General features: G+C 41.8%; 1 protein-coding gene across 1 annotated transcript in view; it reads right to left on the bottom strand.

Annotated features, from left to right (window-relative positions):
- LOC147685082 (SCO-spondin-like) overlaps positions 1-15549 on the bottom strand; it is a 1395910-nt gene that overhangs the window by 1299817 nt on the left and 80544 nt on the right. The window contains exons 10-11 of the mRNA XM_086939757.1: positions 14650-14852; positions 905-1032 (exon numbers count right to left, since the gene is read on the bottom strand). Coding sequence (XP_086795883.1) covers positions 905-1032; positions 14650-14852 — 331 coding nt within the window. The remainder of the gene's footprint in view (positions 1-904; positions 1033-14649; positions 14853-15549) is intronic.

Here is a 15549-nt window from a genome sequence, read left to right as displayed (position 1 = left end):
TTCAAAAAAGAACTGAAAATGCTTCTAATGAATAAATGACCTAATTAGTAGCCTGAGGGACTCAGCTTGACTATTTTGCTGTGATTTCGAATCTACCTAACCGATTGTTACATTGTAGCTAAATTTGGAATCAGCACCCATCAGGAAAGTATCATAACCAGTCCTTTTATGTTGAGTAAATCCCAAGAGAAGTTTCGTAATGAACAGGTCTGGACTTCAGTAGTGATCGGATGAATTCTTTATTATTTGATCCAGACAGTAAAATCCAAATACACACGTAATTTCAGTTTTAGCCAACGCGTTTCATCTCGTAAATGAGACTTCTTCAGAGCTCAATAGGCTGTCTGTATTAGTTCAAATGCAAAACAGTTACTCATATATCGGTAAAATAAAATTACAAATCTTTGTGTTCTGTCATATTCAGACTATGTCTTGTGTAAACATTATAAGGCATAGTAGCCAGAGACGAGAAACAGCATCCACGGTTTGACAGCAACCGTTACCGATATATGAGTAACTGTTTCGCATTTGAACTAATATGGGATTTACTCAACATAAAAGGTCTTGTTATGATACTTTCCTGATGGGTGCTGATTCCAAATGTAGCTTTTTTGTAACTTGGGCATCTGCCCAATAGGGAGTAAATAGGGTTGTATTCCCTGATTTCATAAGCACCATCACAAGACCAGTTAGCCACTTATATTAACAGGTGCAGTTCTTTTTGCCTCAACCCTTTTGTGTTATTTTATGTCGATTGTTACATTGTATCTGTATTGCTGCTTGCTTATTACTGATTGACTTTTCACTCTGTATGTATGACTTGCCTGCAATTTGTACAGCACTCTGATACGTTGACGGGTTATGTTCACACTATGTAAAACTCCTCAAAAAAATAAATACCTACCCACAAGCATCAAAGACACACCAGTCATAGAACTGCTGGCATGGCACCTCCTCATGGCATGGAGCGAAGAGAGTTTGCATGATGATACTGCACCGCTTGCGTGCCCACGTCACACGATGGGAGTTCTCCTACTCATATAAAAAAAAACATTGATTGATTTGCCTTGTCACAGTGAGAACCAGTGCCATGTATGAGGTATCATTAGCTAAGCTATGTCCCAACACCTAACAGAACCATCTTAAGCTAAGAGTAAATCCTGGTCACACCATCCTCAAACAACGATTGGCTGAGTATTACCCCTTATTGGCACTGCTGAAAGCACAAAAACATTTTGATAACTGTAGTTGATACTTGTTGGTTACCTTGTAGGAATGCCTATGCAGTTGGGCTAAGGTGGTGAGCCAATAATAAAGGGCAAAGGCCTGATTGTTTGGCTTGATGTAGTGTGAATATCGTATATCATAGCTAACAGACCTTTAAAACTGGATTGGTATTACACTGTGTCAAGGACAGTAGGCAGTCATTTTGTTACATCGAATACCACCGATTAATTTAGTAAGCAAATGCCATGGTGCTGGTTACTTCCTTTGACAAACCGTGGTGGTAGAAGATTTGCACTTTGAACATCATTGCTAAACCCTCTTTAGAAGGCCGGACAGGTACAGCTGTTTGGCAGGGCCTCGTAATAAAAACAATACACATATAGGATCTTTTGCTAAGCCCTCTTCGGTCTGTTTGAATGCCATTCACGTTGTATTCTCCCTATCACTGCATACTTTATGGGGCAACTGGTTGTCCCCTTTATGCTGTTGGCTCTGTTGCCTTCGGAATAATGGCATGTGGCCTGATCACATGTTCACTTCAGTGTCTGGGATGGCGACCAGTTCTTTAATTTTTTTTATGTTTTTCTTGTATAGGTTCACTTTTATTTAATTTCTTCTTTAAAAAAGCATTCTTAGGCTCCCTAGTCAGACCAGGACACTCATTGCCACTCTTTTCATTTGCAGTATGCTGCATCCTGTACATCCACTGTTTTTAAAACGGGCATCCATCTTGAAATAATATTGTTCATAGCTGTAATCAACAGGGTTATTAGTTGAGGTGGTGGAAGCTCCACTCAGGTAATAAACACAATCCTTGTCACGATGAACCATAAAAGTAACTAAATAACCCTCTACTTAACCCACTGGTAGCTTGGCACAAAAGCAGTCAGGCTTAACTTAGGGACAATGCGTAAAGTATTTATACAGCACTCAAACAGTGATAAAGTAAAAACCCCAATACAAAAATATGCCGAACGAATTTAGAACACTAGAGTTAAGTGTAATAAATAAAATGACACCAAAACAAGATACATCGATTCAGGAGAACCAGAGTTATGATTTTTAAAAGTTTTAAGTGGCAATAGTGCAAAAAGCTCTGCTCACGGATATCTGGTCATTCTGGATCGAGAAAAGGTTCAAGTTCAGGCTGCAAAGGGGCATGGGCCAGATACGGGGGCCATTGTTTTACCCACTCCAAGATGGCCAACAAGTTGCATGTAAACATGGAAGCTATGTTGGAACTTCAACATAACAATACATGTACAATACCATTGCAAAGCAGCCATGAGCAGCTTTGTTTAATTTTAGTTTTGCATTGCAAGCATAAGCCTGCCAAATTAAGGTGGTAGCATGTTATCTTTTCCTACCTTTATTCTTTTAATGTTTATTCCATATGATTGTTTGCAGGTCTGTTTCTTTGTAGGTGGGTAAGTGTGTGAAATAAAAAATGAGTCAGTGGGAGGATGAATAGATGTATGAGTCCAAAGATGAGCGGCAGTGAATGTATGAGGACTTACTCAGTACCTAGACTAACCAGTGGCTGGAGGGACACTTTATGCTAGAAGCCAAACCTAGTGATGTTACCATTGCTAGTTTATTACTGAGCCCACAAGCTGTGCTTAATGTGTGCCAGTGGTTGCAGGTGATGGACACATGCACTCATTTTGGGGACAGGGAATTATTTTTAGTCTTTGGATTTGACCCAGTGCAATAGAGAGAATAGCAGAAAAAAGAGAAAGGATGAAGAGAAAGAAAGGAAAACAGTGACAAATGAAGAAACCAAAAATCAAAAAGCACTGGGAAGTGTGATATAAAGAGAAAGAAAATATTGGTTGGTAGAAGGAAGAGGCAGGGGGTGTAATCAGGATTGGGCAGCCTTGATATTTTGCAACCCCAGCATTTTGCAGTGCTGGCAGTAGGCTCCTGAGAGACACTTTGGGCCCCCTTACGTAGTTTAAAAAAAAATTTAAATGAATGAAGCACTGGAACAAGCAATGAAGTATCCCTTGTGCAACTGGATAGGGTGAACCTCGGGTTTTAACTGAATGTATGCTATTTCTTTAAGCTTCACCATACAGCTATCAGTGGCAAATCACTGCTTGACCTGCATGGTGTACAGTTGTGTTACTCTGCTTTGTGTGCCTGACTGTGTGCATCTTGTAACCTAGTTTTTGGTTTTGGCTATAGCTAACACTAATATAGCATATGCACATAGGCGTGTCCCTTGAAATGGGTAAGGTTCTGGGCTTTTTCTGGCTCTGGAGTGGGGCACCAAGTGTACCCCATTTCACTGAAAGTGAAAGTGGACTACTGTCACTGTCACCAGTAAAGCACATAGAGTGGTGGTGGCAGCACATTATGTTTTGTTGTGATCAACTGGAGTGGGGGTCTAATGTCTCACTTGTGCAAAGTTCCACTTGTATGTTCTATCCCAAATCTTAGCACTAACCTTCCGGGTGTGTGTTGTGCATGCTTGTGTATGAGGCCATCATGTTACATGTGTTGTGTGCAGGACTAACAACAAAGGAGTGTCACTTCTGAGATTTTGACAACATCAGGAGCTGGCAAGTAAACTAGTACATAGTCTTAAATCACTTGCGAAGGGAACCTCTATAGGTTAAAATGAAAGCCCTCACTCACTACCTAGTCGGTTACATGCTTCATCATCGGGCCCCACCAGGTGTGGCCGAGTGCCACCCTGGTGTGCTACAACGCTAGATTACTGCAGAGCTGTTTTTTTGTGAATGTGAAGTGAAAGTGGGATTAAAAGAGTCACAATTGAGTCAAAAAGGGAATTTATTCGTTTTGCCAATCGGACTAAGTTAAAAAAAAGTGTGGGATAAAGGACCAAATTAAAAGTCCGGTATTATCCTAGTGTGAGGTCAACATATTTCAGCCTATGTGAAATGGTATATCAGGCATTAGTCAGGACCAGTGAAATAAGATGTATAAAAATGTTAGCCCCGGTGGTATGGGCGCGCTAGGGCCCACCCTAGCCTGGGGTCAATAATGTGAAAAATAGAAAAACCTTTTCTAAGATTCCAGTGTGATGGAGTGGAACGGAGTTAATTCTGTATGACAAAGACAGTGACATACAACAAAGAAAACATTTAGGGTAAAAGGAAGAGAGCACAACATAGATTAAGTTCAGTGCAGATCACTGTTGTTGTCTTAGTACTGTATATACTTGCTCAGGTGCCCGTACTGTGCAATTGTAGTTATAACATGAACACGAGTGAAGATCAAGGTGAACTCGTGCTCATAACAAGGTAGCGGTAACCTAGTGGAGATATCGGGACTGTTGTCCAGAAATAGTCTCATAGCGTGTATATGCTAGTAATAACGGGCAAAAAGTAGGTGAAATGCCCAGAATCTTAAGGTTTAACATGTGTATATACAAGGCAAACAGGCAGCTAGTGCCGCTCAGTGACTGGTTTGGGCTATCTACATGATCACAATTAAATTAAAAAACTAAGTAAAACAAAAACATTCTTACTAGTGGCGCTAACGTTTAAAATGCCATGGGTCACGGGAGGGGTTGTTTAGCAATATGGCACACCCTGTTAGGAGGAAAAGAAGGGGTAGAGGCATGTGTGAGCAACGGAGAACAAGAAGAAAGAAAAGTCCTTATCTAAAGTCTGTGGTACTCACGCCCTGTTAGCTAAGCACCCGTTTGGCACCTGCTACGTCCTCTTCTGCCGGACCCCGAAGAACACTGACACGAGGGGTGGTGGTGTAGATATAGGTAGCGCAAGGATCGTAAAAACTCCCTCGGTGCGAAAGGTGCAACATTTCCTGGATTGATCGGGAGGCGATCACGTGTCAGGCTTCCAACCAATCAAAGTTCGTTACGAGCGACAGCCAATCAGGGGCGCCCTCAGAGAAACGCTCTAGTAGTGCACCCTATCAGAGCCTGCCTAAGGCGGCCAGGTTAGCAGGAGTGGTCTATTTCCTCTGCCCGCGTGGGTTGCAGTTGCCAAGGCTTGTTGGTGTTCAATCCAGACACTGACCCCCCCAGCACTCAACATCCTTTGTGGGACAGCACACCTCTGGACTTAAGTCATCGTCGACATCTCCTGGTCCCTATGGCTGCAGAGTCAAGCTTCACCTCTTCTCACCTGAAGCACACGACATCGGTGGGCATTAGTCTACCTTGCCCCTGGTCACCCTGAAGTGACCCAGACTCTGTCCCATCTGCTTTCAGGTTCTTCTCACCTCGGATCCAGGCTTGAACTACACTGACACTTTTCATCTTCCCGACAGCAGCACTTTTCCACATCACGCCAATTATAACGACAAAGGTTTCCGACATCACTTGACCCCTATGCACCCGGCTCCTCTAGGATAGGTAACACAGGTATCTCAGTACTCTCAAGGGTGCTGGCCTTCGAACTTTCTATGTTTGAAAGGGTTTGCTTAAAGTCCTCTCCAAAGTGTCCTTAATCTTTAAAATTCCAACCGCGACTTTTCCATAGGGTTGTACGGAGCTCGTGCCTTTGTTCACACACTGCACCCGTCCTCTGTGGGTCCCCTGTGTCACTACCTTGGGTGGTTCCTTGGGGTCCCACTGATTCTACGTGCTCTAGGCACTGTGTCTAGTCAAGTCGTGGTTGTTATACCGCTTTCTTAGTATATGGTTTGGTCTCTCCCTGGAGCCCACTGTGTATTGTGCTATTTACTGTCGTTCTAGTGATTTGATATTGTGTGCTTTGTTCTCTAATCTCATAAAGAGGTTAGTAGAGTGTGTTTAATATTAAATACATATTTTGTATATATCCCTTGTGTGGTTCTCCTTTAATTTGGTCATTCAGGAGGTTATGATCTGGTAAAACAAGCTACTTTACATTCCTTCAAGACTTAGCCTGAAGGCTGCTCTCCATAGCTACCACTAGGATAGCTTTCAATAAAGGTTGTCTTTAACCTAATCATCAATAAGGGTTGTTTGGACTGGTACAAGGTGCCCACTTTAATTAGTGGTCAGCATATACCAGGCCAACTTCTCACAGATGTGGTCACAAGTTACTGAATCTCATTTTGCCTTTTGAACATTCAAAAAAGCATTTTTGAGGTCACAAGTGGGCCGATTCGGCGAGTCGGTGGTTTTTGAATTTAAAAAACCATTTGTATATCTGGTCCATAATGTCTGGCAACAGCTGCTCTGTCAAGCCAGAGTATACAAAAGTCTTGATTTGCCTTATAATCTACCCTAATGACGGGCATGGAAAGGAATGGAAGTGTTTGAGCTGACCTGTGAATGCCTTAGAGGTTTTTTAGAAGCATTTTAGCACATGCTATTTCATCTGTTCCATTCTTGAAGATATGAAGAAATATTTCCTGCAACCTCTTTTTTTTCGTAGCTGTTGTTAGAACATCCAACAGGGCAATGAGCCATATTGAAGAGAAACAACTGCAGGATGATTTCTCTGTATTTTCCTCAGAGCAACGCTTCAAGTGTGTTTGGTCTGCCCAGATGCAGGTCCCGTGCTCGCTGTGCCACAGGACTCAAGCAACACATCACTGATGAGGCGAAGTGCTCACAACCATTCTGGGGTTGCTTGTGTTCCTGCTCATAAGAGACCTGGTCTGGAAACCATTCTGGGGTCACTTGTGTTTCCGCTCAATGGAGACCTGGTCTGGTGAGGGAACTGTACTGGTCTCCAGTCCCAGGGATAATATGCACATGGCTCGAAACTGCCTGGAGTGGCAGAGTGGGAGAAAAATGATGGACTGAAATGCAGTCCAAGCAATTACCAATGACTGAGACTTTTTTCAGGCATTCCACCGATAACCTTTGAAGTTTCCTCACTAAGCCAAGCAAATCCACGAAAATAGCAAATAAAGGTAAAGTGCCATAACAGATGTTTTACAACATGATGAAACATAATACAACGGATCTTAATTAGGTCAAGAGGCTTGGAGAAGAGAGTGCAAAACATTCAGGGGCATATTTACAAACCCCTATCCCCATCAAACTGTCACTTTAAGTGGCATTGTGGTGGCTATAGGGGCCTTGCCTTCTTTACAAGGCAGCGTTAAGGCACTTAATGTGGCTTAACGCTGCTTGTAAATAAGGCCCCTTTCACGCTAGGCTCAGTGTGAAAGGGAAGGAAAATGGGTGTTTCACTGCAACACCCATTCATTCTGACGCTGCGTCCTATTTACAAGGAAGGCATAAACAGGAGACAGCACCAGAATTGAGAGCATAGAAAACCTGGTCTTACCCTGGCGCAACGAGGAGAAATGTTTCATTTCTCCTTGTTTTTACTGTTTTCATGTGTGACGTGTTGTGCATCAGACATGAAAACATCAACATAATCAATATTTTTTTTTAAATGCCATTTTGCAACTTCTATGTGTGCTGCATTAAGCAACATACAAAGGAGTTACAAAGCAGCATTTAGAAATTGTTTATGGGCAGCAAGGGGGACCTTCCTGCAAATAAACAATCTTCCCCTGCACGCAGACCCCCTTACACTATGGTGCAAGGGTGCCCGCATTGGCGCTAGGCTGCTAAGTGTAGCACCACCACAGGGTGAAACGCAGGGCTGCACCATATTGTTGTAATATGCTGCAGCCCTGCATTTCGGAAGTGGCGGAGCGTGTTGTTAAGCCAAGGAGGCTAACGACACCCTCCGCCACTTCATTGGGGGCATATGTACAATGATTGAAAATTATTATTGCTGATTCTGTTTTTGTATCGTCTAGAACTATACCTGTTTTCTTACAGGTAGGACCACTGAGATCATACAGAACTCTGGAACCAAAGTATGTGGTACAGTTTAATAATTATCTGATCATTATGTGCCATTATGATTTGCTGTTATGTCATTTTAACATGCATTAATACTGTCTGGGAAAAAGTTTCATTTCATTAGTACTAGCTTAATACTGAATACAGGGATTAGCAACTGAAAAATGCCCAGTTAACTTTTGCAAAGGGTGTTCCAGAGCACCACGTAGGATACTTCTTTGAGTAACTTTAGGCTTTGTTTGACTACAAAAATATTTTGTTGAAATCTGCAAATTATGCAGCAGATAGTGGACTTTGTGTCAAGTGCAAAAAATCTATTATTATGTGGAAAGCGCTGGGGCCAGTGAATGACACAAATCAAGTGTCCCTGCCTGTATAGAATCCATTGTACGAATCTTCTTGACAGCATAGCACACTTCACATGAACTCACCACTTTTGTTTCCAGTTTGGCACAAGCTGATAGATACCTCAGATGGCCCCTGCTTTAAACCAACTGGCTTCAGTGACAGATCCCACATCCAGCCAATCTTCCTCCCGCCCTGAGACTCTAACAGATTTCTCCATACAGTGCCGAGGTCTAAAAGGATCCACCATTCCAAGGTGAGGCTGCATTAAGAAACTTGTGGCCATGCCAAAAGAATAAGGGGGCCTTGTCCTTGTTCTGAGTTACTATTGTCCATATATTTCAAAGCAAAAGATACTCATTTAGCTCATAGCCAACATCTCCCGCGTGAGCTTCACCTTGAAAACCGCACCCTGCACCACACCAGCTCTGTCCACGCATCTCTCAAATTTGACAACCCTCTCTGCCAATCTACTTATGATGTCAGAGCACTCCAGGGGGGTGTTCTTTTAAAGTAAAGTCAGCTGAAAGTTTTTAAATAATAACCCATAACAAACAACCTCCTTCACTTCCTGGCTAAAACTGGTTTCTGTTCCAAAAATCTATGAACTGTCCTCCCTGCCCTACTTAGGGCAGTGTTTTCTAGAAAACACTGTGCGCCAATGATAAGACAATTGAGGTCAGCCCAGACTACATCACCCAGAATGCAGTAGGATGGTAAATGGTAACCCAGGACTAGAGAAAAGCGTCATTGGAGACATTGAGTCACATTTTAACCTTACTTTTGGCAAACACCAAACTTCTAAGCTAAACAGTGTCCCAGAGAACAGTAGCAAAGTGGCTGCTGTCTTGTCCAGCAACACTCCCTACAAGGAAGTTTTAAGTCCACGTTTTGTCTTATAACTGCATATATTTTAATGAATTCAAAGCTCATAATTTGCTGTTGTCTCCAGCAATGAATTGCTGTTAATAATTCTTATAATTTTACTTTACTGCAAACTGCTACAGTGCTCAAAAGCGGCCAAGATGCAGTGTGAGCATTATCTCAAAGTTAGAGGTGGCCAAAATAGAGTCGTTTTTTAGAGAGGCACCTGGCATCACCTTATTGAGACTAGAAAAAGGTGTTTTGAAACTTGGAAGCATTTTTAAGGTGTGTGAGGAAAATGGGATGTAGACCAATTGATGTATTAATTAATATCTATCAGGCACGCTCTTGTTCTGGTATTTTGTATGGGGACAGTGTCTGAGGTTTCTCCAATTCTTCTCACTTGTAGGCAGTTGAGAATTATTTTCTTAGACGACCACCTAACCTTTGAATACCTTGGCGCCAAACTCACTGCACAGGGCTCTCACCCAATGCGACTACATAACATCTACCACCCTCCGCATGAACATCTTCTCTTCGCCGACGAATTTTCTGACTTTGTTTCACAATCGTCTCTTTCTGACTCAAAAAATCTCTTCTTAGGAGATTTTAACATTCATTGGAATAATGTTGAGGATCTCACAGCCAGACGCCTCATTAACCTTCTTGAAATTAACAACCTTAAACAACTATATAAAAATCCGACCTGTATCAAAGGAGCCACTCTCGACGCCATCATCTCCAATAATGACTCGACCTCCCTGGCTCACATCATTCCCATTGACTGGTCTGACCATCACCTCATTCTGTTTAAGATCATAACCAATTCCCCTCCCCCTTTCACACAAATCACCAAACCCTTGAAATGGATCAGAAATCTTAGTCAAATCCCACCAGATGTACTCGAATCTAAACTCCAAGCCCCCGCTTTTCCTTCTCACCCCCTTGTCCAAAATGCCAATGAGCTCACTGACCATTTCAACAAGACTGTCAAGGATGTCTTGGACAAATTAGCCCCTCCAAAAGTAAAATAAAAACAAATATTCCATTCAAATCTTGGTTCAACTCTGATCGTAACAACTAAAGACGCTCGCTTAGACAGAGCGAAAGAACATGGAGAGAATACCCCTCTCCCTCCAATCTTGCTCTCCTAAGATCTGCCAGATTAACTTACAAGAAACACATCTTCAATGAAAAAGCAACCTTCTTTCGAGCACAACTTGATTGTGCCAGAAATAGGCACAGAGAACTGTTTAACGTTATAAGAAAACAAACATCGTCCACTGCCCCATAGCTGATGGCCTCAACAGAGAGATGCGAGAAAATTACTACCTTCCTCTCGGATAAAATTGCCAAAATTGATCAGTCCATCCATCTAACTCAAGCCCGGCCCTCCCCCAAACTTGCTGTTGTTGTTTCCATTGATTTACCTCCCCTGTTGACCCCGCCCCTTCCTCTAAATCCTTCAACTCACCGACCATTTTCAACTTCTCCTGAATTCAGCCTTTCCAACGTACAGCTGAAAAACAATGCCTCCTGGCATAACTTCTACCCCGTGACTGAACAGGAAGTCCTTAACAACATTTCCAAACTCAAGCCGACTTCACACACCAAAGATCCTCTCCCTTCAAACCTTGTCCAAGATCTAAAATGACTTCTATCCTTAACACCTCCTTTGCCACGGGCTGTGTCCCCAACTCTCTCCAACTCCGACAAAACACTCCCATTCTTAAAAACCCCTCTGCTGACGGAAATTACCCAAACAATCTCCGTCCTATCTCAAAACTCCCACTTCTATCCAACGTCCTTAAAAAATTTGTTCTCCGACAATTGGATAATCACATAGGCAATTTCAACCTATTTGACTCCTTGCAATCCGGCTTTTGAAAAGGATGCAGCACAGAAACCGCCATGCTTAATATTGTCAATGACCTCCACTGGTCTCTCGACAATGGTGAGTCCTGCCTACCTATTCTCCTGGACCTCTCCGCTGCCTTTGATACAGTTAACCATTCTTTCTTACTTAACTCACTAAAAGCTCGATTTGGCCTTAATGGTCTGGTCCTTAAATGGTTCTCCTCTTACCTGCAACACAGAACACAACAAATCAAAATCCCCCTTACCCTTATTCTGAAACAAGCAGGAATCAACTATCACCTCTACGTTGATGACATCCAAGTTTACAACAAGATTAGATCCCACTCAGATGTTCTCCATTTTAACAATTCCTTGAATAAGATCCAATCCTGGTTCTTCTCCAACCACCTCAAACTTAACCCTAAAAAACTGAAATCATTCTCTTCTCTCCTAACAACAACCAGCTCCCCATCCAAAGCTGGCTCTATGGCCTTAATGCTCTTACCTGCTCGCCCTCCTTATCACACTCAGTGAAATCACTTGGTTTCACTATTGACAACAAACCTATTCACAATGACCACATAAAAAACTCAGCAAAAGGAGCTCTCTTCACTCTCCGACATATAAAAAAAATCAAACCCTTCATTCCAATTGACGACTTTAAATGAGTAGTCCAATCACTAGTTCTCTCCAAAATTGACTACAGTAATGCTATCCTCTCCGGAACCCCCAAAGTACATCTTTCCCCCCTTTAGATCTATGCTCAACCTAGCTTCTAGGCTAATCACTGACTGTAAATATTTGGACCACATCTCCCCAGCCAACAAAAGCCCTAAATTGGCTTCCCTTTGAAGAAATATCCTCCTATAAGACTGCATGCATAACACACAAAGCCCTTCACCAACAAACCCCGTTGTATCTTACGAACAAACTCAAAAAAGCGGGCTGCTCTTGACCGATGAGAAGCACTAATGCCCAACTCCTTGTCCCCCCTGTTAAAAAAGAAAAACACACAATCTTGTTCCTTCTCCGGGAATGCCCCGATTATCTGGAATGCTCTCCATAGGGACTTGCGCTGCAACCCCTCCTACCTCAGCTTTAAAAAAGACCTCTGAACAAATATTGGGGTCCTTAACCTCGCCTTTGACCCCTCATTCAAGTCTCCTCTAATCCGATTTCACTCCTCCGTCCTCCTATCTCCCCCCACCCCTGTACTTTCCTGTGAATATGCACCCTCAAATCCCCTCCCCCCTTCTATGTCCACTACCCACAGCTCCTCCCTGAATCTCCCTCTGCCGTTACATCCTGTTTTCCCCACCTATATTTATCAATTTTCTTGTTTCTTCCCGACAACCAGCCTCAAACTTTGGTTCCCCCTGCACTCAACTTTGAGCTGTATACTGTGTTTTTGTCATCATACTAAAACAGTTTCTCCTGATAGCCGCTACTCATGTAAATTGCCTTTTTGTTAGTTTAATCGTGCTTTTATGTAAAGTAATCTTTCTTGATAACCCCTCTTCATGTAAATAACTTTTTGCCTATTTGTCAACTTAATATCCTGACGTTTATGTTTTAATCCTATTGAACAACAGTTTTTTACTGTAACCATCAATGCTCATGTAAAGCGCTCTAATACCCATTGGTCCAGCCAGCGCTATATAAAACCTTTCAAAATAAATAAATAGTATCAGCCCCTACTAATCTTCGGAGTGTATTATGCCACATGGAATTAGGTTTGACCCCTTTAATTCACTGTATACAAATTGGCCCGATTATGTTTTGGAACTCATTACGACAAAAGATGAGCCTGTACTTAATCACGCAATAATCCTAGATTGTATGAGTCTTGATCATATGCAGAAAATATTGTGTCTCAGTTACATTAAGAATCAGCTTGAATTAGTGGGGAGAACGAAATGCTTATGCAACCCGCAAATCATTACAAACGTTCCATAATCTCAGTTAAAGTGGGATCTTCTATCTATTTTAATGGAGAATAGGGAGTGCATGGTATCAGGAAAGAAGAGAGGATTGGAATATTCGCCTCTGGTATGTATGGAGCGTCTAGAGCTTTATCTACTCTTTTCTATTTGTCACTTCAAAAGGTTTTACCTTATTAGATTGAGGTTCAGTATTGCACATTTGTTGGTCTCTTATCCCCTCAAAGTATACTGTGACTCTGATCTTGATTTCTATCCATGTGATTCCAAGACATCTCGGAATATGTTGCACTTCCTTTCTTTCTGCCCGTTTATCCTAAACTGCGGAGAGATTTTATCATTCCATTATTAAGGGCCTTGAATATTAGGAAATGCAGGCCGGCCATGTATTACGTCCAGTTTTTGAAAACAGAATATATATGCCAAATGGTATAAATATATTTCTTCAACAGTTCGATTACGGAGTCTAGCAGGGAATGAACATGTATTATACTGTATGATTTTTAATGATAATTGTCACTTATGTGCACAGGCGATCACCTTTGTGTTTTTTAGATTGCACAATGCCTTTTGTTCCTAACTTTTATGGATTTTAATGTTATTTACTGATCCAATCAGAATTTTATTTTCAATTGGCCATTTTATGTGGTTTTAATTAAATTCATAAATCGTACATTGTTCTTAACTCCCATGGATTTTATTGATCTTTAACGATCCAATTTTAATTTTCGCTGTAACCTAAAAGTCATTTGAGGTGGTTCCAATGAAACCCATCAAGGTCTGTAGGCTGGCACTTCCATATATATATTTTTTTATTGCAATTTGTTTTAGATATATACAGTATTTTACTTATCCTTCATTGGTTGTTTATACAGTTTAATGTATCAGACATTAAATTATATTTAATATTTGAGATCCTTGACCTGAGGCTCCTTCGTTGAACATTTGTTGCTTAACTAGAATGTTGATAATGAATTTCTATATCACCTATTAACATATGAACTCAATGTCTTCTTTTATGGTTGTGAAAAACCGAATATAGAATATATACCTGACTGAGAGTAATTTTTTCTCACAAATTTCATTGAGATTTCGAGAAATTACACTTTTATAGCAAAATTTGAGTTGCCGACATCTTGCATAATTTCATAAAAACATCTCAGGAGATACTGCCAATGGACTCGTTCGAGCAGAAGATGAGTCTCTGCAATGTTTTTTATTTGTGAACAAGTATCCCACAGGTATCTCACACAACTTGTAATACGAGCTGCATGCTAGGTTAAAATAAACGTTACACAACAAAACATAAGGCAATTTCGAGAAATTTCTCAAAGGTTGCAAATTTTACTGGCCTAATTGTAATTTTCATGCAGGGCTTCTAAAAATTCAAATAAAAAAAATATTTGCTACTACTTCTCCCCATTGTCCTTCAATTTGGGGAAAAAGCACTTTCATTTTTTTAGGAGATGCACTTCAGACTGCATCTAGGGGCCAGCACTAAATCCTCACTAAGCAATAAGATCTGCTTGCCTCCCAACCAATCCATATACCACTGTGAGCTACACCCCCCTCTAATGCATTTAACACCATTTCCACGCTCCATATTACAATTGCTATTACTCATGCCCTGTGCGGTTTTGCTAAATTGTAGACTCTACCACCTACCGTGCACGGGTGTTCAAAGTCATCGCTGTGCACTTCGGGGCACATTAGGCTGATCCGCCATGAATTACCAAAGAGGTCTGAGGTGGGTTCCACGATGCCCTGCCTGCTGGTGAAGTCATTCTCTGTGTCCCCATCAAAGTTCCCGCACAGTCCACTCACGCGTCCCTGGAAGGAGGGGTCCAGCTTCACATACACACGCGTGCCTGAGGAGAAGAAAACATTTTTTCAGTACAGGCTACACTCCTCAAAATAAAAGTAAAGCAGTTGGGTCCACTGCAAAAGAGATGGAGCTAGCTGGGACCTCCACAGGCGATTAGAAAATGACAGTAAATTGCACACCAACACAGTGTGAGCTACAACTTATTGTGACGCTGTCAGGAACATATCATAGATATCTTATGCTGGTGCTGTACGTAAATGTGTTATATATTAGTTTGTGTGAGAGAGCGGGTATTGCACAGCTATTCAAAAAACTATATTTCAGGACGGTTGAGTTTGAAGCAGTCAGTCAATGCAAACAGGCAAACGAATGTTGCTGTGTCACAAACCCTTAGAAGACATTGAAATCCACCTGTTAGCGTAGTCTAAAAACCATAAGACCCAGTGCCAAGACACGGCTCATAATGTCATAGATTACATCTATAATTACATAATTGATTACAAAACTGGTAGCACCACACATCTTATCACTATTGGCATTTGCCCACGCTCAGCTGAGGCTGGGTGAATGCCCACAGACGTCTTTCTACCTCTTTCGATGGTGCACAACAGGTGCGTATGTAGGGTGTGGCTTTGGCATGGTCAGAACCCAGTCTTTATGCCAAGGACCCTATAGCTTCTGGCCATTCATAGTGGGCAATGGGAGCAGTGGGTACCTAGACACCTCATGTGATGCCCACA

Source organism: Lissotriton vulgaris, chromosome 10, assembly GCF_964263255.1.
Source record: "Lissotriton vulgaris chromosome 10, aLisVul1.2, whole genome shotgun sequence".
Classification (NCBI taxonomy): Eukaryota; Metazoa; Chordata; class Amphibia; order Caudata; family Salamandridae; genus Lissotriton; species Lissotriton vulgaris.
This window is presented reverse-complemented; position numbering and strand designations above follow the sequence as displayed.